This window comes from Chamaea fasciata, unplaced genomic scaffold (assembly GCF_029207755.1).
Source record: "Chamaea fasciata isolate MVZ Bird 193981 ecotype frontalis unplaced genomic scaffold, bChaFas1.0.hap1 SCAF_5, whole genome shotgun sequence".
Taxonomy (NCBI): Eukaryota; Metazoa; Chordata; class Aves; order Passeriformes; family Sylviidae; genus Chamaea; species Chamaea fasciata.
Genome location: NW_027094090.1, coordinates 65,168,848 through 65,194,581, shown reverse-complemented (window position 1 = coordinate 65,194,581; position 25,734 = coordinate 65,168,848). Strand labels below are relative to the sequence as shown.

Below are 25,734 nucleotides of genomic sequence, written 5' to 3'. Positions count from 1 at the left end.
AGCTACAAAACTCAAGACATTAACACATTATGTGATGAGTTTAGGAAACACCAGCTACTGTGCCCCTAAGTTCTTGTGCAGACACTTCCACCTACTCTCTTACTTCCTTATCTTGCTGAAAAGCATTGCAAATTTGTCCACATTTGGATGCTGAGTGCTGTATGTCATGCTGTGGTTTTTTTGTAACAGAACTCCCCAGGCACACACGCCCAGACTTGTGAGAAAGATGAGAAATACGTGTTGTGCAATGAGTTAGGTAAACCTGTGCCAGCCTTGCTACAGGCATAAAGGCTTTACCACTTCATCTACATCCATAGGTTTCTCTTCCAAGATGGTTCCTTACGGTCACTGACTCTGCTTTTCCTAAGCCTTGCTTATTAACAAGGATTTCCAAATTGGCATTTCTTCAGCAGGCTAAGGACAGGGGACATAAGTTCCCGAGACACAAAAAGGCCATTCAATCTTGGACTTCTCCCTGATTTTGTAAGAGCACAGACAAAAGTGTCAAGAAACAAGAGTGTAACATTAAAGTAGCAGGGAAATGAGGGGAAGGACAATCTTATCTATCTTTCTCTGAGAACCTCCCTAAAGCAAAAAGAAAAGGCAGAAAGTCATGGTGGTGCTATTGCTATAAAGAAAGCAGCTCAGAATCCACAGAGCCCTGAGATACCCCGTGAAACAAGCTTGGATAAGACAGACTCCTCTTAAGCAGTACAAATGCAATTGCTGCATTGATTTAAAACACTGAAAGATGCAGATTTTGTTTACTGCAAATACTTTTTTATGTACCCTAATGCCCAAAAGTAAAATAGAGGCTAGATTTATTCTGAAACATCAAGAACTTTAAAACAGACTTTTGTACATGCAAACAAAAGGAGCATTGGAAACAACAGCTTGTGAGTTACTTAAATGTCAAGCATTACCTTGTACCAGGTAAAATTGAAATGTAGCACAGGGACTCAATTTCATGGCTTAAATGTCATTGCTGATGGTTACAAATTATATAAGATGGAAAGGAAAACCGAGGTGGCACTTTGTCAGATGCATTTATAGCTGCAGTAAGATACATTTCAGCTGCAAAGTAATAAAAAAGTTTAAAAAAAAAAAAAAAGACAACAAAAAACCCCAAACAACTAAAGTAGACATCTGCTGCAGCCTACTCCAGCAGCAAGAAAGGAAGCAGGAATTAATTAGTCTCCCTTAAGGTACTCAGAGCCACAAACCACTGTACTTGGGGCAAATTTAGCTGCCGCCCACATTTCTTTTCACAAATACCACCAAATATTGACCAAAGAAGTTCACCAGTTACCCAGAAACCAGATGTCTCTAATCCAGACAGTACAAGTTCTTAATGAATAAACAAGAAAAATGCCCCCAACTCAGGAACTGTAGCAGAGAAATTACAAGTGACACCATGAACACAGTATCTAAATGTAACACAGAAAAGAGTTTATTTGTTTGACTTAGAAAAGGTCTCCCACATAATTAACTGGACACATATACATTAAATATACAAATGCATACCAAAAGAAACACAGAAGGCACATGTTCAGCCAAGTGGCTCTTTCTGAACCACTCACCATTGCAGGCCAGATAGAGATCCATGAGCCCCAGCTCTGTTACTTCGTCCAAAACCAGGACCACAGCTGTAGGCCCCATGGTACTCCACACAGACAAGTGAAAGAGGGAGAGAGATCCAGAGAACAGGTGTCCTCTTGGGATTGTACAGGGTCAGGATACAGATGCCAAAGAGAGCTAATCTGGCTCTTTTGAGTAGCAACAGAACAACAATTCCCATCTTTCCCACCCCCTTAGGAGGTTGGAGACTTGATTACAAGAGGGGCAATCTTGGGCAAGCACCAAATGACAGCTCATTTGATGACTGCTGTACCTTCAGCCTCTGCTGGCAGAGTTCCAACACAATTCCTAAGCACTGCTCTTTGCCCCGTGACCTCCAGCACTTATCAACCACATTTTATCTGGAGAGCAAGAGAGGTTCATTTTACAGGTCACAGCCTCAGGTTTCTAGCACTCATCAAGAACCATAATTAGCAAAAACTAGTCAAAATAAATGTGGTCACCTCACCCAGACTCACTTCTGTTGCCATAGGAGCAGGTAAATAACCCAAGTTAAGCAGATTTTATCTTCAGGGAAGAACTAGTTCCACCAGAGCCTGAAACCTCCACTCTGGACCAACAAGGCTGAGTGCATCCTGAGAGTCACGCTGAGTTTAAGGAGCAGGTTCTTATCATGCAAAAAAGGGAGTTTGTTCTCTCAAATTAAGTAATTAAGCAGTTCGTGATAAGCCTAAGGAATTCTACTAGCCCCTGGAGACAAGGCATGAGACTGACTTGCATGAAAAGAATTTGAAAGCAAGTGAACATTACCTTTCAGGAACTGGTATGGCAACAAAGAAGACAAGCAGATGAAAGACTTTCTCTGCAAAGGATATCCTCTTAGTTGACAGGTTAAAGAAAAGAGCTCTGACATCCACCATAGGAAAAAGAAAGTAAAGCACATTTATGTGTAAAAGCAGAAGGAAAGGAAGGGCAAGTGACACCAGCCTCTTGGAGTACTTGTATTCACCCAAGATGAAGCAATAAGGAGATAAAGGACTTCCTGGAAAACCTGACCATAAATATCAACATAGTGGTAATTAGTTAATTAACCTATTGCACAATTTTAAAAAATCGTATTTCAAAAGGCTGGGAGGACAAGGAAGCACCAAATGACACTGTTCTTATCAGAACAAAATGTGGAACAACATCAGCCTAATAAATTTATATCTGATCTTTGCTAACAAAATGAAATAAACACAAAGAGAGAAAAAAAAGTCTCCCAATGTGCCACACACATGGTAACTCAGCTACCAAGTCACTTCTACATCCAAGTGGTGGTGTCATTTCCAACACCTTTTTTTTTCCCCATTACCAGGAACAATTTTATGAAACACTGCTCATAATATGAACTGACAGACCCAGCTGTAAAACCCCAGCTCATTCCCAGAAGGCTATATAGAATATAATATAGAGTAGCAAGCATTTAACCCATGGAGTGAGGATAAGTATGCTTAACAGAGGGCACAATACCTTTGGTATTTTAGCATCTCAAGACATTCTGCAGGCTAAATAGAGTAAAATGGACCTACTTGCCATTTAAGTTAAATATACTTCAAGGAAAGGCAATTAATCCATCAGTGAATCAATAATTTTATCATCAGCTACAGACACCTGTTTGAGTGTAACAACCTCCACTGCAACCCAGCACTTGAAAGAGTCTTTGGATCATCTGCTTCTGCGTTGGGAGGGCATCAATAGCCTTCGCTGTGAATTTGTTGTGCAGCTAAAAACCCAGATGTTTCATCTAAACAAAAAACAAGAAAACTAAACCTGTGTTTTTCTGATATTTAAATTTTTTTTGGCAAGTATGCATGTTAATTTTCAGGTGTCTTCTAATAAATATGATCTAATTTTTTTAGGTATCACAAGAAGATTTACTTATGACAGCAGGGTATGTAATTTAAATGGCAAGTAAGCAGAGTGAAATGTCAATCTGCCCACTGTAGAGACAAAAACAATCTGTTTATCCACTCTGTTAGTGAGTAGAACTGGAAAACGGATAGTAAATAAGAGGACAGAAGTGCGAGTCAGATCCCATAGTAGCTATGAGGAAATCATCAAAGAAACCATTAAAACAGCCTGACAACAGTTCTTTTTTGTACCATGCAATTAATTTAGGGTTTGTTACCACAGAATATTTTCAAGGCCAAAAGTAAAAAAAGCATTTTTAGAAGGAACTAAGTGCATTCATTAAGGCCAGGTCCAGAAGGAACTGCCAGAAAGATGAGAAAGTCCATAGACTGCTGGAATGGTGTCAGAGAAATACCTCTGTATATACAAGCCTGGTATTTTATGCTTCTGTGATCACCTGTTACAGGTTATTCTCAGAGGCAGAATGGCAGATCAGGTGGCCTTTGGTCTGATTGCAGACAATGCTTCTAGGGATCAAAGCTCTCAATTTTAGCATGATTCAGATTTTGGAAAGGTTAACTTAAGGAGGAAAAAAAAGGACATTTAAAAAGCTTGCATGCCTCCTCTGCTTCCTCTTTCAACCCTCAAAGATGTGCTCCTTAATCATTCAGTTTCCATGAATGGTAAAAGTATTGTTGAATTAGCAACAACGAGGATTTCATAACAGCTACTGAAGTCTGTGTTATTGCTCCCAGATCCTGCCCAGGCCTCTCATCAGGCATTTCTCCAGTCTCAAGTGTACGTTAAACATTGCCCTATATTCCATTTTTACTCTTTACCACGTTCTTGCTACTTTGTTTGACTGCTACATTTATGACATGAAACAGTTCTGATACTACTCTGTTGGCCACTGTTAGCTAAACTCTTCTCCCAGACCACTCATTTCCGTGTGGGCAAGTGACAACAGGAATCTACAGGAAGATTCTTTATCGATAAAGGATTGCTCCGCTGTCTGTAAACATCCTTATTTCACCCAGAATTTGCCACTTCAATTGGATTCAGCCTTACAGCCAGTCAGATCAATATATTTTTGCAGTGCAGTAGAGTAAACAATGCAACACAGTGATTGCAAGTCTGTAGCTAGACAGACCGAAGTAGCAGCACAAGTAAGTCAGAAAATTTCCTGCATTTCTCTGGGTACAGAGCAAGCTCTGAGACCAGTCATCACAGTTGTTTTTATATAGAAAATATGTGTGCACATAGACATATGGACTAATACATTCATCACTAACCCTCATTTAAGGGACCAGCTATCCAAAGTCTAGTCATCACCCAGTAAATGTGCTTTAGCTGGGGGTGCCAGATGCATCCAGGACCCATCCCACAGTGGCTTTACAGATCACTGCATGAGGATACGCCTGTAGGTGCAAAATCAATCAAGAAGTTACTGTTCCAGCTTGTGATTCAGTCTTTAGTTCTCCAGACAATCCTTCCCAATCAAGATAACACACAGGTAGATTGTTTGTTTTTATCATTCATAGTGGAGTTTGGATTCAGGTTACCTGGAATGAAAAGAAGTTAAAGCAGTATTAATGTTAAGTAAATAAGACCTGGATAAAGTTTGGACTCATGCTTCACTCTCACTTTTTACTATACACTTTGTGTTAGACCTACATTATTCTGCACTCTCTCATGGCTTTTTTTCTACTGCAGTGAAATGAAGAAGCATTAAAATAAGAGCAAATGCAAAATATATTGTAGAGAAAACCACTGGAGAAGTATTTTCAGGCTTTGGCTCATATCCAGTTCAGCTTCAGTGGAATCATTAGGTTCCAGTTGGCACTGAAAAATAGTCTGGTCATGCCTTGGGTGGGAAATTTTCCAAAGAGTGAGGTACTGAAAAAACAACCCAAAAAGCCAAGGTCATCTCATCCATTTGATACCCACACACATTCTCAATAGAGGGTCTTTTCATATTTTGTTTCAAACATCTGTAGTGCCAGTGCCTAGAGATGCCTTTGCAAGACAAATCCCAAGGCCTCAAGGTCTCTCATTAAAGTGGCAGAGTATGCTGCCTCCATTTTTTATAATCCTAGTTTTTTTCACTGCTTACTCTATGAATTTCTTCTCCTCCCAGTATCTGTACCTTTCAATGCTTGCACTTCTGTCTGGTCTCCATCATTACAACCAGATGTTGATCTGGATGCCCCAGCATATCTGTTTCAAGCACTGTACAAAACTGTGTTCAGAGGCTTTTGCAAGCAAGGGAGCTCTTCTGTGCCCTGAGCTCAGCAAAGTTTGCATGACTCTAGCCCAGGGCAGCAGGGACTGAGAGGGGCTGCCATGTGGCTTGGAATCACCCTGAACATGGGCAGACCCCACACATGTATTTGTACAGAAGGAAGGTACATGTGCATCTCCCAAGCACTTGGAGCCAGATGTCAGTTCAGAGTGAAAACAAAGAGGGAAAACTGCCACAGGTCATGGTGACATGCTACTAAGAAGTCTCAGCCTTGCTAAGTTTAGGGAGCATTCAACCCAAGCACTACCTCTGAACTGAGCTTCAAGTGAGTAATTTTTAATGTCACTCTCTTGCTTGTGGGTATTTGATCAATGCTGCCCTTACCTGTAGGTGATGGGGAAGAGAAAAGCTCTCTTTTCTCCCCCTCCTTCTCTCTACTTTCTTCCACACTGCATCTTCTTGATGTTCTCCTGGGAGGTTGCACTGCAACCTGGCCTCACTTCTGTGGCTCCTCTGTGTGCTACTGCCTCCTCCCCACATCTCCCTGTGGCATTTCATTCTACCTGTCCCCCTCTGACACATCGTGCATGTCAGTATTATCATTACTCCTATGTCCTCCCCACTTCTCTTTCCTTCCCTGTCTGTATCACATTCAAGACCCTTATATGTTTACTGTGAAAGATGCCTGTGCTTCTCTGCTTAACTTCAGCTTCCAGCCCTTTTATTCTTGTCACTTCCTACTCATCTTCTGACCTTATCCTAAATATCCCACGACAGTTAGAGCAAACACCCTCTCTTTGTATGTACCCAACAATGTTTCCCTCTTTCTCTTTAGAAAAGAGGCTGAAAATTCCAGTTACCACCCTTCCATGATCTCACTTTGGCTGAAAAATGCTGGTGATAACTAAGCAGTTATTTCAATGCTATTTCAGTGCCCAGCATAAATCCCATTTCTTGCTGCAAGCACACAAAACTGAAACACAAAATCCTTCTACTAAATTTATGTATTCTGCCACCACCGCTCACAAGGAATTAAGTCAATGCATGAAGCAACTTAGGAGAGGAGACCCCTCTGAACAAGCCGATTTTGCTTCTTCCAAGGGCGAACACTAACCAAAAAGGCTGCACCTTCTGAAGGCACACAGCTTTCAGACTTTTGCAGTGTTTCCCAGAAAATGCACACAGAAATCACTGTCTTTCCTGATCACACTCTGCCCAGCAACAGCTTAAAATTAACAAGATTCTGGTCAGGTTCAGAGCTGTCCTTGTGTTCCTCACCGGGCAACAGTGAAATTCAAGGGTTCTGGTAATTTGATGATGTTTGATGTTTGAGAAAGCCTTGTAAGACAATAGTCTTGGTTTAGGGCAAATTTGGGAGAAAACCTTTGAATAGGGTCTTTCTGGGAAGCAAATTTAAACGGCTTCTCCCCTTAGTTTCTTGTGCTTCTCTTCTGTCTTGTTTTCTAATTTCTGCATACATGTTTCTAGAGCTGCAATTCTTGTGTGTGTTGGACTACGCACGGCATCTGCATATGCTCAGAGTTCCTTTGCCATATCAAGCATGGTTTCCTCCGTGTCATTCCGTTTCATTATTGTTAAGGCAGAAGAGTATTCTTGTGGTCTAAGTTGCACAAGTTTTTGCTACATCACGGGTGTACATGGTACTGAGTCTGGGTTCTTAGTGTTTAGGTTGTCTGAGAAGGCAATTTCTGCCACTGCCATTTCTCTCAAGCATTGAATTTCTTGTTCTATGGTCTTCCACTGGGTTTGCTGCATATAGAAATCGTCTGCACACAGATATCTTTGTGCCACACTTTTTAGGACTCGTTTCTAGAGACTGCAGGGGTGAGCCTCTTTTATTATTTTTTGGTCAATAACTGGATCGTGTGGCAGGGATCCCAAATCCCTCACTTCAGTGCCATCCAGCATTGCAGCCTCGCCTGCAGCATCTTGAAGACGGACTAACCAACTAATTATAGATTCATCAGGTCGTTGAGTGAAATCTTTTTTTAGGCTATGAAGGTCTTTCAGGGAAAAGTACTTGATAGTGGCTCCTGATTTTGTGCTAGTTGGTTGGGCTTCTGATTTGGTGTCAGTTGGTTGGGCTTCTGATCAGGTGTTGGGAGGCATTGAGGGTCCTTCACCAGGATCATCGTCTACTGCTCGATGGGTTTTGTGTGTGCACTTCTTTACAGGGGTGACTGCTAGTGTTTTAGGCTTACTGTCTGGTTTAGCTGCTGACTTAGGCTTACTGTCTGGTTTAGCTACTGATTTATCTTCCTGCTCCCTTGCCTCTATTTGCTGTCCTACCCTTCATCCTAGTTCCAGCAGCATGTTTTAGAAATTTATTAATAATTACACCCAGTTTGTTTAAAGAAGAATAGAGGATGAAGCCTTTCAGCCTTTGCTTTCCTTCTTCTCTTTTCAATCGGTTACATCACTTTTGAAGAATGTTCAGTGTCCCCTGAATGTTAAAAATACCATCTTCCTGGTATTTCAGCTAGTGAGCTTCCTCTATATGGTTTGTAGCTTCTCTAGAACGAAGACTGAAATCTCCAAAAGAGCGGATGAGACCCCAGACCCAGAAGTAGACCCAGATGTAAGCCCAGGTGTAGAAAATCCTGAATAGTGTAGAGAATTGGAAGATATAGGCCCAACCCTGAAAGAATTTCCTGACCCTATAGCCTAAAACTTTCCACGTGAACAAACTCAGAACCCAGCTGAAGTGAAGAAATACTTGAAAGAGGAGTGCCAGGATAATTCCAAGGAAAAAAGAATCATTGCAATAAGCTAAGCCCCGGCATATGCTTATCGCACGCTGCTAGATACTGTAGGATAGTAAATGGAGGCAAGGGAGCACGAAGATAAATCAGCAGCTAAACCAGACAGTAAGCCTAAAACACTAGCAGCCACGCCTGTAAAGAAGTGCCCACACAAAACCCATCGAGCAGTAGACGATGATCCAGGTGGAGAACCCTCAATGCCTCCCAACACCTGATCAGAAGCCCAACCAACTGACACCCAATCAAAAGCCGAACAAACTGACACAAAATCCGAAGCCCAACCAACTAGCACAAAATCAGAAGCCAAACCAACTAGCACAAAATCAGGAGCCACTATCAAGTACTTTTCCCTGAAAGACCTTCATAGCCTAAAAAAAGATCACACTCAATGACCTGATAAATCTATAATTAGTTGGTTAGTCCGTCTTCAAGATGCTGCAGGCGAGGCTGCAATGCTGGATGGCACTGAAGTGAGGGATTTGGGATCCCTGCCACACGATCCAGTTATTGACCAAAAAATAATAAAAGAGGCTCACCCCTGCAGTCTCTAGAAACGAGTCCTAAAAAGTGTGGCACAAAGATATCTGTGTGCAGACGATTTCTATATGCAGCAAACCCAGTGGAAGACCATAGAACAAGAAATTCAATGCTTGAGAGAAATGGCAGTGGCAGAAATTGCCTTCTCAGACAACCTAAACACTAAGAACCCAGACTCAGTACCATGTACACCCGTGATGTAGCAAAAACTTGTGCAACTTAGACCACAAGAATACTCTTCTGCTTTAACAATAATGAAACGGAATGACACGGAGGAAACCATGCTTGATATGGCAAAGGAACTCTGAGCATATGCAGATGCCGTGTGTAGTCCAACACACACAAGAATTGCAGCTCTAGAAACATGTATGCAGAAATTAGAAAACAAGACAGAAGAGAAGCACAAGAAACTAAGGGGAGAAGCCGTTTAAATTTGCTTCCCAGAAAGACCCTATTCAAAGGTTTTCTCCCAAATTTGCCCTAAACCAAGACAATACTTTTTTTTTTATTGACGCCCAACTGTGGGGCTGAAAAGAGTAAAAAAAAACTTATACTGATTGCATTTTGGTTGTACTTTGTGGTGAGAATAAAGTAGTCAGTAGCCATGATGCTGCTTGAATTCCTAATGTCTCTTGGAATGAAATCCTTTCTGTGTTTCTGTTCCCTAGGCATTTTTGAGGTTTCAATACCTTTCTAGTCTGTAAGCTTGTTTTCTTATCCAGAAATAATTCCAATGTTGTCCCTAACACGTAGCTTTTACACTAGAGGTGCACGAATTAGGATAGCTACTCTCCTAAGCTCAATAATTATGCTTTATAAGAAATTTATACAGGTACTGAAGCTTGTGCCAAATATGTTTAGTTTATAGTTTCTTCATCCTACCCTGCTTCACTCTCAGAACTAGTCTTAAAGGCACAGAACTCAATATACAGCACAAACAGAACAGATGACTGGGGATACAAGCATCATAAAGTCACCATAAGACAACAATGTACATCTTCCATGCCGTGTCCTAGGACAACACCTGAGGATGTTAATTCAGATACTTAGTTTGGGACATTACTTACTATCTGTAGCCCTTCTGTTTTCAGACTCCCAATTCTGACTCACAGGTATCCTTTTCTAGCCTGTAAATACTGCATCAGATTTTCAGACTCCATCTCAGAACACACTTTCATCATTTCCTTTCCCAGTTCAGATTCTCTTCATCACCATTTGCTCCCACAAGACAGAATCTGACTTTTAGCCTGCTTGAATAATGTCTTTCAACTACTCTGTGAGTTACTTGGTTGTGGATCTGGTCTCTCCATGCATTTGCAAGGTGGGATGTATCTCTGTGGTGCTAGAGAATTAGTAGTGACTTTGGAGGATGTGGGTGCAGACAGGCCCATGGGGCTTAAGTGTGCTGTTTAATCTTTAAAAAAGGTAAGGGCAGCTATTTCAAACTGTGAAGCTCTGAATAACTGCATCCTAACCTGCCAGCATACCAAGTACCTTCTCCTTCATTTCCACTTACCTTCCTTCTGTCACTCAGAGTATCACAGCATCAGTTTTTACTAGCTTTGCTCAAAGACAACCTAAACTTTTAAAACTAAGTAAGCCCTAAAGTTACCCAAGAACAAAGTGCCTCCTATCTTTATACTGAGACTGGAACTCTATTCCATGGCTGTGTTTCAGAATTTTTTATTAAATCCTTTTCTTTTCCTCATGAGTCTCCATCTGTCTAATGCCCTCTACCATCTCTGTTCACATGCCACTTTGGGACTATTAGACTAGAGAAGTTTTCTTCCAAGAACAGTGATTTAATTCAAAAGTAACACACAATCCATGATCTTCCTCCACCCTTTGATGACACCAGATGGCCACTTACACCATACTTCAAAAGCTGTGGAGTCTCCCACTGTCACCATGAACAGGCATTCTCAATTTGCATAAACCAAAAATACTAGGAAGGATTCACTGGAAAGATTTATTAGGTCAGAAAAAGCACAAGGGGAAGACTGGTGTGCTGGACCTCAGCACCTTCCCTGGACCTGTTCTCAATTCTTCCTTCCCCCTTATTGAAAGAGTTGGCAGTCTGGTGGAATTAACAGTGGCAATAAATAAAACCTGAACATAACAGCATGGTAATGTCTTTGTGGAAATGGTCTAGATCAAGCATCAGACTCTCTGGCACAGATCCACTGTGTTAGGAGGAACAGGGACATCCCTGCTGCCCAGATGGTGCAATGCCCCAGCAGGGTGCAGCACCCCACTGTCCAACCTCTCATCAATCTCTCGTGCCTTAAGCTGCACCTGATTTCATCAGGACGTTGTGGGAATGCCAGGTTGGCTGCTTTAAAATGGGCGACAGTGGGAATCTGATATTGCAAAGTGCCGATGAATCAGAGATGACACAATCCTTTCCTTCTGTCACTAGAGGGTAGTGCAAGCACTCAGGTCCATTCCTACAAGTGGAAATGCCCGTACGTCTCCCCACAGGTCCTCACTGATTTTGCTTTTCCTGGCTTTAAGGAATAGGGCCCACCAGCACATAACGTCTGTGCTCAAGACTTACTTGGAGAGAGGACCTCTTTAGACCAAGGTTCACTTCTGCCTCCCCAAATTCCAAATGCAGATTCTAAAATGGATCTCCTACAGTCTTAAATAATTAGCCATGCCTTCTTACAGTTCCTCTGTCTTGTGTTCATTTGGTGTTTTTGAGTCTGTCCTTCATTTAGCCAGAAATATTTCTAGGAACCTAATCAATCATTGTTGTTGACTGTCCCAATATCCTGCTTTTCTTCTTGGTCTCAAGAAAATGTCTTTCCATTTGACATCATGGTAGCTGCAAAAGAATTCAGTCTCTCTACATCTGCATTTTGCATTCATCAGAGCACAAAATGGTCTCTGGCCAAACAAGTGGCAAAGAAATTTTCTCCTTGCAATTAGTTTATTTTCCTCATGGTGCAGGATGTATTGAACCCAACACAGCTCACTGAAAGGAAGACAATCAGGCTGAATAGTCCAAAGATTTACTTCAATCTCATAAAACATGTAAAATATTTTGGAGTTAGCTATGAACCCATAACCTGTTAGAAATCTTTATCATTTGTGTCTTCAACTCATTGAAGCTTTGGAAGGACTTACTGAAAACATCAATCATGCATTAGCAAGGAAAGAAAAGTTGAGATCTAGTGATCTACTTCTTTGTAGCTTCTATTTTCATGACCTTCTCCCCCGTTTCAGAAGGTAGTAAAAGAGGAAATTAAAAAGACCTGCACCCTTTCCTCCACTCCTTGTCCCCTCACCTCAACATAAACATATTTTCCTCTCTTCTCCACCAGGAATTTGTCACAGTAAATACACCTGCCTAAACTCTAATGAGGAAAGAAGGGATTACACTGCAAATCTGTGGCCTGCTGGCCACTACAATAGAGAACATAGTGCTGCTGTTTATTAGGGAAATGCAGTTCATGAACTGAGCACTGTTTTACACAAGGCAATGTTTGCCTTTCTCTCCCTTTGTTGCCCAAAAGTATGAGAAACATCCACATGAGAAGTACCAACTTCACAGTAAGACTGCCATTAAATTGCTTTCACCTTAAATTGCCTGTATCTTTTAATACAACTTCTACCTTTTGATCTCACTCATTTTGATTCAGGGGAAATAAGATGGTCTACTCACAAGTGCTTATAGTGGGTGTGCTTGCATCAATCAGCCAAGCTCAGAATAAGGGACACAGAAAGCAGAGTATGCTGGTAAAAGGTTTTACCTGAGTTGCCTCCAGTGCTCCGAACACTAGCATGGCCAATGCTGAGCCTCTCATATTCCAGTTTCATGTTCCCAAGGTCTTCTCCTGAATGTCCTTCACTTGCAAAAGAATTTGCCTCAATGCTTGAGCCTGGAGACCGCTTGGCCTTGCGACTGAAAAGCCCACTGGCAAATCGTTTTCCTTGCTTTGCATTGATCTGTGCATCTTCTTTCTTTATGTCACGAATAGACTCTCTGGATTTGCATTTATTTTTCAGGTCCATGTGCAGCCGGGACAACAGTTTCTGGGGGCTCCGATTCAGCTTGTTCAAGTTCTCCAGAGGTGGATCTATTTCTGGGAACACTTGCTCCAATGTGACTAAGTCATCCAGGAACTGATTTAACCGTTTCTTTGACTCACTTGTTTCCTCCTTTTCAATGTTTCCCTGATTGTCTTGCCTGTGCCATGAAGCCCAGAGCATCATTTCACCACGTGTTGCCCCTGCTACTAAACCATACTTTGGGTTAATGAACTTCCGAGACACAGTGGAGGAATGAAAGCCTGACTTCCCAATTCCAAGGAGGAATGGGTTAGCAATACCCAGTTCCTTGTATAAATTAACTTCCTCTGAGATGGCATAGAGCTCACGAAACTCAATGTCAAACATCTCCACATGCTGTCCTGTCAAGACTAGCAGGATGTTTCTGTCAATGTGGGATGAAGTCCATGTGAAGCTAAGAGGAGAAAACAGAACCGACATTGAATTTTGGGGTGCATAATTGTCCCAGCCCACCTAACAAAACCTAAGACACTACAGGGAAATATGTAGCATTGTGCCATTTGCCCTTATATCCTTGCCCAGATGGGCCCCAATAGAAACATGACACAACATTACTGTTCTTCTTTAGACAAGTAGACCAGATTTGGGAGAAAAGGCCCTGAAACTCTGAAGGACAGTTTACCCTTTTAAAAAAGCAGCACTGCATCAACAGGAAGAGTCTCCAGACTGAAAACCTCACGGAAGAGAACTGAGTACAGGGACTGGTGGGAAGTCCTTGCAGACCCCTTCCTGATCAGTGTGGAACTGTCTCTAGCCCTCTGAAATGGTCTGCCAGCATGGGTATGTTCCATTCTCTGAGAACGGCTCTATGTCATCTTCTCTGTTGTCCCACTCCAGTCTCTACAGATGCCCCACAGATTACAGAAGCTGGGATGGAAGGGGGATGACATGTGAAGAAGATTCTCAAGTCTTGACCATTCTTTAAATAAATGCCTTAATGCCTTAAGCAAGTGTAACCCACCTGTATGATCCAGTGGCCACCTTTTCACCATCCACCATCAGGAATCGGGATGCCAGTGTGCCTCTGATCTTCCCTGATGGCATATAGAACCCAACCCCTGTCACAGAGCGTATGCGGATATTCTAACAGGGAGGTGAAAAGACAAAATGTCACAATAAATACGATAGCAAATTAGGTAATTGCCAGCTCCAAGTCTTAAGATGACACTTACATTATCTCACTACTTCTGGGACTACAGCTCATTTTGTATCAGCCACCAGAAGGGCTGCAAAAAGAAAGCACAGTGCTGGAAGTCCTATTGTCATCCCCTGTCTACACAGGTCACTCCTCTCCATCAGTTTATAGCTGTCCAAGGGGTCAGCATCATCAAAACCCTGCCTGCTGTCTTCAGCTGTTCACTTGAGCCACTGGCAACATGATGCTGTCAGATAAGTGTCTCTACTAATGTCCTGAATAGATCAGTGAAGAAGAATTTCTCAAGACAAGGAAGGAGTATCTTTCATAAAATGAATGGAAGTAGTTAGAAAAAGAATACCTCTCCCCAAACCTCACATCTCACACCCTTTGGTCAGCAAACCTGCAAGTAATAAAACAAAGCACTACCAGACACAGAAAAAACACAAAGTTAAAGTTACATGATTTTCAACAATAGATGTGTACCTGTTCATACTGAAGGAATATATTTGCACATTGGACTGAGTGTTACTCTGCTCGTGGGTCCTGGCTGCACAAGGCTGAACTGTCAAAGTGTCTAACCCGAAACATTCCCCCTCCTCTCCCCCCAAACCTAAAAACATTGAATGTCAGTATAAGTTTGGAGCAAATTATCTTGTCACTCTGACACACAAATCTAGACAATTTTCTTCATACCACCATCTTTTTATGTAAGGATTCCTTAAGAATGAAAAGCTAAAAAATACTGTGAACTGTAGTCATAAATTCAGGACGTGGAGTCAGATAGTCTCAGGCGTAATTGCAGTTCTGATACAATTCCCTGTGATGTACTGGGAAAGTCAATTCACCTTTGTTTCATTCTTCCCCTGCTGCAGAGCAGAAGAATCAGGAGGATTTGGCTAATACAAGCAGAGCCTCAGATCCCACAGAGAGCTACGTCCTATTACTATAAACCTCACTGGCATCTTAAATATTGATAGGCTATAGAAATCAGCATGCAGGAATGAGTGATTATAATAATGCAGATTTCTTTCAAAAGCAATTTTTCTGAATGTAACTCCAACTTTTTGAATCTACTCCTATTTCCCCCACTAGAATACAACAGTGGAAATACAAATCCTGTGTAACAGTAAGTGATGATAGTACTGTTTTGCATTCAGCTATTGCTTGATCTGTCTGGAGTCCTATGTGGGCATTAGCTAATTAATGCTCCCAACACTGCTGAAAGTATTATTTTAAATTATTTTAAAGATGAGGAGCCTAAGACAGAAAAAGATGAAATGGCTTGCCTAAGGCCCAGCAGTGACTCATATGTGTGGGATGCTGAAGGCAGGTTGGGTAGAGCACAGGGGAAAGGGTGCCCTTTCCAGTAGTTAAAATAACATTTGAATTTGGCTGGCTGATCACCTGAAGTAACTTTTTTTCCCTTGCTGATTAATGTTAGATGTGGGATTTTCTAAATCATGGTATGCTGACTGCACAAGACAAGAGGTCAGTCAACAGCTCTGATGTGAGATGTACTCCTGTGAATCAAGAAGTATCAGCCTGTGTGAGCAGAAAGTTTCCCACCATATAACAAGTGTGGATCTTATTGTGTTTATATGTTCTGTCACTTTCTTTTGTTGAAAAGAAAGCACACTTGAATTTCTGCAGTAACTGAGCTGTATGTAACACTTAGAAAGGTGCAGAGGGAATAGAACTGAACTGCTGAGCACATAAACCTCTTTGAATAAAGTAGGTACAGGAGTGCATTACTACATCTTGAAATGCAAAACACAAGCACAAAGTCATATAAACATCGAGTCACTTAACAGGTTACTTGTATAATATTTTCTGCCTTGAAGAATCTTGGAGCATTTGTAGACTGCTAAGTCAAACTGTAGAGAGGAAGAACAAGCCTGGGTTCATGTACTAAAGACGGCGCAATAACAAAAGAGGAAAGACAAATATAAATTAGGTGAGATTGCGGGCATTTTCAGAGAGGACCAGAGTTGCAGTAGTAACAAATATTTTGAGTAGAGGACCAGTTAGCTCGCCAGATAGAAGTGACACCTCCAGATCTGTATTGTTGCAGAAGCCTGCTTAAGGTTTGTTTTGTCATATCTTGGCTTATGGGAGATGCAGTCTGCATTAAATTTCCGTATTTCCTTTCCACAGACTTGCACCACGCCTCATCACAAGCAGTGACTAACATCTCCCTGGCTGCAACTTGACTGGTAACAGTCAAGTCTGACAGAGCATCCTAATACAAACAGTAAGGAATTGGTCTTCCTTGCTTTATTGTGGCACTTAAACCTCACTCTGAATCCACAGAAGGCTAAATTAGACCCAATTTACAAAATCAGTAATGCTGTGACTGACTTGACAGACCTAGGCTGTAGTGCTTACAAACTGGGGCTGAGTAGGGAGGATACACAGGACAGACCCTAAAGGTCTGCTTCTACCAGAGAATCCTATGTGTATCTTCCCTCTTAGAACTGGGAAATCCTCTGTTTGCCCTGGACAGTTTTGGAAAAGGCATGGTTATTGACAAAATAGTGTAACTTGCAAGTATTCAGGTAAAACAGGATGGAATGCAGCTAGCTGGCATATGGCCTGCCAAGATCATTACTATTACCTATTTTTGTCTTTACAAAAAGAGAGCCTTGCAAGCTCCCATTCTCAGAAGGTCACAAGTAGTCTAGAAGAATACTCTAGTAGACCATAAAAAAACCAACAGCACTGCTTCACATCACATTCCACTCCTCCCTCATCTCAGGTAGGAATCAATGACGAAAAACGTAAAATACTGAAATGAAATTCCAAAAGATTCTTAGGCAGAAGCTTTTTAGACTTTCTGAGTGAAAGGAGAAACTTCTTATGTGTTGAGAAAATTAATGTAAAAATTAATGTGAAGATGAACTTCCTGCAGATAAGTCATTCACAGGGCTTGCTTGGAACTCTAAGAGAATTCTCTGTCTTTGGGCAGGAGTGTCTGTTACTCTGGTTGGGGTTAACAGAAATATGAGGACCAAAAACACTTATCTAAAAACTGGTGAGAACATTCACCCTCAGGTCCTGAAAAAAGAGGAATTTCTGAGGGGCTATGAATTTTGTGTCCATGAGAACTCTGATTCACTGTGATCTCCAAAGAACACTCTTGTTTCAAACATAACAGAAGTCTGACAAACCACGGCCTGTAAGCTCAGGAAGCCCTATGACTCACATACACAAGACATGCTCTTATGAACAACCCATGAACGTTCTGATGATTGAATTTAAATACATCTCTCATGAACTCTGGCCTTCAGACAAAAATTGAGGTTTTCTCATTTCATGCTTGGAGTTGGTTAAGAACTTTTACTATTTGTAGGGTGAGGTACTGTCTTACTACAGCAGTTTCCCTCACATGAGACTGTCAGCAGATCATGATACCTTGTCATCTCTACAAAAATAATAAAATAGCCAGGAATTTTGTGGAAATGTCCATCGCTGTACATACACAAAGGGCAAAACCCAGTGTTAACAGTAAATGTCCCTGTATTAGGACTGTTGAAATATTCGCTTTGCATTGGATGAACAGTGCAATGGGACAAAAAGGGCAGCAAACACAGAATAAAATGAGTATCTGGTGGTGATAGAAGACAGAAAAAACATTGTCACCCTGCAGTTCATGGTAGTGCATCATCTCTCTTCCCCCAGGATCAGAATTTGCCTCAACCTTAGAGTTATATCTCATGTGGCTGCAACTTCCTGAGAAAAAAAAAAGCCATCTTCTGTACCTTGCACAAGCATTCCAAAGGAAAGGTGGGCAGAAGGGCATAAAAGAAGAGTATGCAATTCCTTTGCTGGCAAATTATGTCTGGTGAAAACTGGTGAAAACCTTCTAGAATAAAGCAAAATGGTAATTTAAAAAGGAGATAACATTTTACCTGTTGCTAAAAATCTGTAGAAGAAACTCAGACATCAAAGCAGATGTCAGGAGAAGGACCAGTAGATAAGAAATGGTGAATGATAGAGTTTACTCAGCAATTTCAATATCCTCTGTGATCAAACAAAGCCGGACAAAATAATTCTGCCAAAACAAGACTGCAGGCCCAGCTTGCTTTCTTGCTTTAAATCTGGATCTTCAACCCTTGGCACGTTACATCAAAGAGGAAGGGCCAGGGGGAGTCCTCAAGGGGAAACATTAACCTTGTTGGAGCTTCCTTGGGTATCCAAAACCTGTTGCCATCAAAATCCCTACATGATGATTTCTGCTACACTGACCCAAGCAGCATAGGCACATCCAAGGCAGCTGTAGGTGGGATACAAAGAGAACATCTTCCTTGAGAGGAAGATTACTCATTTCCCCATTCCATGAAGAACCTGCCTGGTCATTCCATAGAACCACGTACAGGAATGAACTACATTGACCTTAGTAAGACTAACAAAAACCGAAGCCATACTGGAAAAGATAACAACCTTCAGGGGAATTTAAGATCCAGTATAAGATACCTGGGAAAAGGGGAAAAATTTGAAGGATAGCAATCTGTGGGCTGAAGCTCTGCAGAATAGTGAACAACTAGGTCAAAAGATGTTAAAAATTTCTTCTCAGTGGACTTCCTTCAACTCTGCTTGTACTATTTTCAGCTGAAGAAGACCAAAGAAAAACATAGCAAGGGCTGCCATGAAAGAAGGAAATCCCTGAAGGTACACAAAGTTTTCTCATTCTTTTGATTGCATCAGTTCAAACTGCACCTCCTTGGAGAGAGCCATACAACTAGACTGCTGCAGGACCTAGGCACTGCTGTAGCACATCACTGTGATCACTGGTTTAGGAGTGTCAAGTCTGATACCTGTGGAGAAGGATAAGAGGAAGAGCAGAAGGGGACTGCTTACTGTTTAGAGACAGAAAAGACTGACTGAAAGGAACTCACCTCTCCAATAGCAATACAACTCTTTCTAAAATGCCAGGACATCTTTTCATTCACTCTGTCCTGGAGTTAAAATATTGTAGTACTGAAGATATCATTCCTGTACATGATGAGAAAAGTACTGGGAAACCAGTAGCAGAGCAAATGCAACTACTGCTGTGATTTCACAGCTATGTACTAAAGAGACACAAGCCTAGGACACACAGTACCACTGGCACTTGAAACATATCTGTTATAATGAGGTCTGTGTCTTGCTTTCAAAGATACCAGAGGGAAGGAACTTCTACCACTATTTTGGAGAAAGATGAGAAAACTTCTCAGCTGGATGTCTTTTTTGATGAAACACAGAGCAGAGTGGTAGTTCATAGGAGCACTGCTCAGATATATGCAGGTAATTTTCATCCAGATTTAAGATGGTTCCCCTAAAATGATTAATATGAGACTCTACAATCTTCAGAGCTTTTTGAGTTTTGGTTGTGCTTTGGGGTTTTTTAACTATTAATTTAGTGTTCATGGAAAATCCACCCTTCCTTCCAGGCAAAAAGCACTTTTTCCCCCACCACTGCTCAGAACAGCTGGATCACAAAGAGGGGTGAGTCTGGCATCCATCTGGTTGTTTCCAACCTAGCAACTTTTTTCAGTATTCAGAACAAGTCTGTAGTAACAACAGTGACTAAAAAGATGGGGGGAAAAAGGAAGGAATACAATACTAACAAGAAACACACAAAGGATTTCAATCTGTATGTAACAGAGTGAGATTCCTCTGAGGCTGCTTCTGCCAACCAAGCTAGACTGACTACTCTGCTGTGCAGCATGAACTGTGTGAAGGCACTCTGGTATGGGGCTGCACAGCAGCTGTGGCCCTCAGTCCCTTAAATTCTCCTTCAGAGGAGGACTACAAATTCATTCACTCCTGGATGATCACTGCTGGATAGGAAAGTCTTGATTTCGCAGAGTATATGTGTCCTGTAAGAGGGATCCAGGCAGACAACTCAAAGAGCTACTTGGGACTCTAGTTTGAATCCTCACATAGAAAACTTATAGGAATTTTCTTAGATAATTTTCTCCCCAGACTGAAATATTTAGGTCATAAGAGCCAAGAAACTACACAGATCCCTCTCTTGGGTGAAAGGCAAAAAAATCCAAATCTTTCCTTTTTCTTTCCTTCTGTATTATCAAGCCACTCTGTTATCCCTCTGTGTTCCATCAACCCTCTCTAAGTGCTGTGGCATGACTCGTAGGGAGGAAGAGATGTGTTTGCCAGTCCAAGCAAGTTCCAAGATTCATTACAACTGCAAAAGGCCATTGACCTGCAGGAGATAATCATTCAGTATTGAATATCTTACCCGGATCTGCAAGTCACTGACGTCAAGGCATCTGCACATTTCCAGGAAGAGCTTCACACCCTCCTCATCTAGGATTATATACACTGGGATCCAGCGCTTATATGCTGCATCTACAATATCGCGGAAGATGTCCCGGTCCGTAAATACATCCATGACCACTGCAATAATCTGGAAACAAGAAGATGGTAGACAGACAACTGAATAAATATTAGGAACTGAAAGGAAGGCCCATCCCACTGGTGCAAAACAAAGGAGAGCACTGATACCAGATAATGGAAGAGAAGCCTATAGGGAGACAAAAGTACAGGGATGTACATGCCCAAGCACTACCAATAATTGTAATTTTCTGTGTTAGCTGCTGCACTTTGGAAGGAACTTAGTAAATGTCTATGAGCGTTCTCCTTCTTTTGGATGAAAATGACTTATTTTAGCAGCCTGAGGAATGCCAAAGCCAAACACCTAGTTTTTCCTCTGTATTGAGAAACTTCCATTGTCTCTGTAAGAATTCACTTAAATGAAGAACACTGAAAACAGATTGAAAAAAAAGACTGAAAACACAACTTTAACATTTAACCTTAAGGTGTCTAATGGAAGAATGAATATGCAGAGGAATCAGGGCCTGCATCCTCAGCCATGATGCATAGTCTAGACAACAAGAATTCTATTTTCCTTTTCCTTGCCCATATCCCTGTGAAAGGTCTGCTCTCAGGGCTGGCTTCCCAAGGAATGATTTCTAGAGCTCAAACATAAACACCGCATATTTCTCAGGAAGGGACTGGAGTGTATTCAAGATTCAGAGGCAAAAAGATCATTGCCTCTCTTCCCATGTACTGTTTTTCTGCTATAAAACTAATCCTTATTTCCAGGCATAAATTTCACATAAAAAGAAAAGGTTTCACTGACGTGAGAGACAAGCCTGAAAATGTATAGGATAACAACAAACCCAAGAAGGTTATGGGTAACTTTAAAGCTGATCTTACAGAAAGGGAGAAAAAGACAAAACATGTATCTTTTACACCGTTAGAAATACCAATTAATTTTTCTGCCTGGGTTATTCTTCCCAACATTTTAAAGGTTATCAGTGGAGGAAACTACTATTTTTCTAGTCCCTCTGCATAACATCAGCATGCCAGGTCAGAGTTGCCATGCTGACAGTATGCTGGGAACAGAGTTGCCTACATTTTAATTTCCCAGGTGCTGGGCATCACCATAATAAGCCCATCTGGGCTGGTGATGGCATATACAGGTGTGAATGGAGCTAAACACTGAATCACACAGTAGGATTTTTTTCACTTGATGCTTAGAAGAGGTGCAGCTCTCTTGCAGGAGCTCGCTAAGGAAGGGGAAATAATTCTCCCCAGAGACCTCTTTCCTGTGAAAAATACCCTTAAACAAACTGCTTTAGGGAAAGTGATGCCACAGTAAACATTCCCCACTTCATCTGCTGAATCTCTGGTGAGTCTCTGCTTGCATGGCCAACAACAACCAACACATCTGCTCTGTCAGGCTCCTTCTGTCAAGAGTGCTTACACCAGCTTCCCTTTATTAGAGAAAGAAAAAAGAGCTGACATTGTATTTATGCTAAACATTAACATGGGAGTTCCTAATACGGGTGAACTGTGCTGGAGCTACACCATACTAGGTCCCACAGTAACTTCTACTAAGCAGGATTTCAGGTCCTGCCTTGGTTCTCCCCTCCCAGGAGGATGCAGGGAATGTTATCAGAACTTCTGAAAATTAAAATACAATGAACTTGTGCCATTCTGTTTCTGAACTCCATATACAGGCAAATCATAATTAAAGGCATGAACAGTTCATGCATTAACTCAGGCCTGTTATGCTCCTTCTGCCTCCACACACAGTGGTACAGATGAGCTATTTAGGAGAAAGGACACCAAATAATATTCATTTGAAGTAAGAACCTCCACATAAGGAATGGATAGCAGAAGCACAAACTTATTTTCTCTTCATCCCCTCCATTTGCAATGAGTGTAATGACTGCAGAAATTACAGCCCTTCCTGGACAAACCATTAATTGTCAGTACCGGCTTTTCAATGTGAAGGGATGGTTCCCTCCAGGCTGTGGGGCCCTGGGTCAGTTCAGGCTTCTTTCCAAAACTGGGGACCATTGAGAACAGCAGTCAAAACTCCCAACGGGCAATGCCTGTTGTTGTGTTCGCCATCTCAAACCTCTGTCACAGCTGGTGATCTGTCAAGAACACCTAGGAGCATTCTCAAGCATAGCAAGTCCGAGCATGAGAGTCTACCCCTGCGAGAAGTTTTCTCCATTTCTCTTCCTATCCTGCGGATAATAAACTTATCTGTAGGGCCCATAGGTGTGCCTAGCTCTTCATAGGAATTTTAAGATTGGCAAGTTAATGCTTGCTAATCTCATTGCAGCAAGGTAGCTTAATTAACATACATTTGGAAAATACTGATGATAAGCCACCCACAGACATGTGCCACATATAACCAACATCTGTTTAGACACCCCCCCCCCGCCCCCCCCCCCCTCCCCGAAAAAACTAACCCAACAAACCCCCACTCTCTTTTGCTGATTAAAAAGCTGCTACATGGAGACTTTTCTTTTTTTTCTTTTTCTTTTTTTTTTTTTTTTTTTTCTTTTTCTTTTTTTTTTTTTTTTGCCAGGGCCAGCTCAACTGAACACAGTAGTCATAGTTATCTATGAAAAGGACCATTAAACACTCAAATGGCTGTTAAACATGAAACCAGCTTTGGGCTGGGAGGGGCACAGTTTGTCCAGTCAGTGAAAAAAAAAAACCTACAAAGGAATTAATTACTTCTAGGTGCCAGGCACACCTATTGAAAGAAACAAACTTTCCCAGTTCTTGAACAGTCTACAGAAGCCTTTAAAGGAGTGCAAAGAGGAGGTGAAGTTGCACTACATCGGAGTGTAAGGATTTTACAGCTTCTAAGTGACTGATCACACCAGTCACTGAACAGAATTAGAGGGTGTGCACAATTTCTGAGAGCAGGGAGCTGAGAAGATCACTCACCAGATTAATGCCTCCCTGGAAACTTTTCTTTGTTTCCCGGCAGATTTGGTTTGAACAAGTCTGCAAAAGTTATGCATATAGTGGGAGGGGAACAGGTGGAGAAGGAAATGACTGCTGAATTATAAAGCAGAAAAACCAGAGACCTGCAAAACTAAGCGCAGGAATGAAGTTTCTTACACTGTTTTCCCCTTTACCCAAGGGGTGTGTCAGCTCTGACGGGAATCTTTTCCTGGTTGGTCTTCCCCGGGAACTTCACCCACAACCGGGGTGGGTGATGACAAACCTCGTCATTGCCCCCACCTGTTCAGAGCAAGCTCTTGTAGCATCATGTCTGGTTTGTTCCTTAGCAGAGGTGTCCTGTCACCACCACCAGGCATTTCCAGGGAAAGATAAACGGGAGGAGCAGCCGCATATTGTCTGCACTTTGGCTACTTGCAGTTCGGGCTGGACCGTGTTGAGACCACAAAAAATAAACCCAAAAAATACCATCCCATAAACGAACACGCTGCTCTGTCTTCAACTAGGGATACCTGCACACACCAGCTAGGGGATGGCTGTAACAGCACCATGACCTGTCTTCTTCCGAACCCGGGAATGAGGCCGGGACAGGACAACGCGAACCACGGGTACAGAACCCCGACTGAGGGGAGGTGGAGGGGGTATGCAGAGGTTTAACCCCATCATAGGCATCAGCTTTGGCAGCGTAACACGACTGACAACAAGGCGCAGAGAAAGCCCTGCCTGGTGGACGACGACCATTGGCCTGCGCGCTCCTGCTTCGCAGCTAGGGCAGCCCGGCCGCGGCGGCTCTCGCCCGCCTTCCACCCCATGCCCCGAGCCAGACCCTCGACCCGTCGAGGGCCGGGCCGTACCTTCTGCGCCTGCTGGATCATCTCCCGCACCACCTCCTTCAGGTGCGGCGCGCTCTCCTCCTTGCGCGGGTGCGTGAAGAGGGACACCCGGCTGATGCCACGGTAGAAAGTCTTGTCAGTCCAGCCCAAGTCCAGCGGGGGCACCTCGGTGTCCGAGCACTCGGGCCAGTAGGCCAGCGAGAGGGTCTCGCCGCCGGGCCCCCGCGCCACCTTCCCGGACTCCCGGGGGTCGTCGTAGCCGCGCCAGCCGCCCCGCAGGTCCTGCAGCTCCCGGCCGGAGAGGAAATCGCGGAGCTGCTCCTTCCTCAGCGCATCCCGGTACGCGGCCTCGCCGCGGGTCACCAGCGCCTCCAGGGCTCGGCGCTGCTCCTCGCTATAGTAGAAGCGGGCCTGGGCCTCTGTCACCTTCTCGTTGACGTGCAGCTCGTCCAGCAGGAGCACCTGGGACTCCGCCATGCCGCCGACACCCCAGCGCAGCGCCGGCCGGGAGCGAGGGCAGGAGGGAGAGGCAGGGTAGGGACCGCCTCACCTGGCCTACCCAAGCCCGCCCCGACGGGTGCGGCGGCCGCTCCCCCTCGCCCCGGGGCTACGGCTGTCCCCGCCGCCCTGCCCCTCTCCCAGACCCTGCGTGGCCCCCGGGAACGGGGGCACGAGTTGCAGGGAGAACAGTTTCTGTGAAAAGGAGAATAACCTGACCTAAGAGATGCAGGATGTGATGCGAGATAAAGGGAAGAGACTGGTTATGTGGCGGCCTAAACCAGCTTCGAGAGATGTGGGTTAGACATCTTTAACTAATTTGTGAAATTGTATCCTAGGAGAGAACTTGGTGCATTGAAATGGGAAGACCCTCACCCTCTGAACACATGAATTGTAAATACCCTGTGCCTTTAAACCGAGGTGGGGAAAGAGAAGGCAGTAGTAGCTTAGCCGAGCTACTCAGCTCAGTGATGTAGATTCATTATGCAAATGTTGCCTGAATGGGATTGTATAAATATGCTTGCATATGTGTATATTGTGTATGTATGTATAAATACGCTTCCTAGTTTTGAGGATTTACCACTTCGCACCCATCTCTGTGCAGACATGAAATAAAATCCAATCTCTCAACTCTATGTATGGATCAGCTTCCCTACTGGGTGAAAGAACTCAGAAAGAACCCTGGCATGGCTGGCACCAGTGTCCTGACTGCAGTGCTTGGAGGAGAACTAGGCCTGGGCCCTTTGTGTATTTTGGGGTGCAAATGCAAAAGTCTATTTAAGTCTTTTTGTCCCCCTTTTTCAGACTTGGCAGCCACCTAAAGGATGCCCACGAGGAAGAGTGGGACACAAATGAAGCCAGGGAGGTGGGCAGAGCACCATGGTG

At 42.9% G+C, this 25,734-nt stretch overlaps 1 protein-coding gene across 1 annotated transcript; it reads right to left on the bottom strand.

Annotated features, from left to right (window-relative positions):
• Positions 1-1,446: 1,446 nt before the first annotated feature.
• Positions 1,447-24,828, bottom strand: FAM83F (family with sequence similarity 83 member F). The gene is made up of 5 exons (XM_066184663.1): positions 24,373-24,828; positions 20,484-20,651; positions 14,069-14,190; positions 12,789-13,501; positions 1,447-5,033 (listed from the first exon to the last, which is right to left on the bottom strand). Exons 1-5 carry the CDS (start codon positions 24,826-24,828, stop codon positions 4,969-4,971), a joined length of 1,524 nt encoding a protein of 507 aa, XP_066040760.1. The 3' UTR covers positions 1,447-4,968.
• Between the last annotated feature and the right edge of the window lie 906 nt (positions 24,829-25,734).

Coding starts and splice junctions, on each gene's coding strand:
- FAM83F (XM_066184663.1), bottom strand. CDS start 24,828: ATGGCGGAGTCCCAGGTGCTCCTGCTGGACGAGCTGCACGTCAACGAG. Junction 13,502..14,068: donor GTGGCCACTGGATCATACAG/GTGGGTTACACT, acceptor TTCTCCTCTTAG/CTTCACATGGACTTCATCCC. Junction 5,034..12,788: donor GAGCACTGGAGGCAACTCAG/GTAAAACCTTTT, acceptor TTTTCATTCCAG/GTAACCTGAATCCAAACTCC.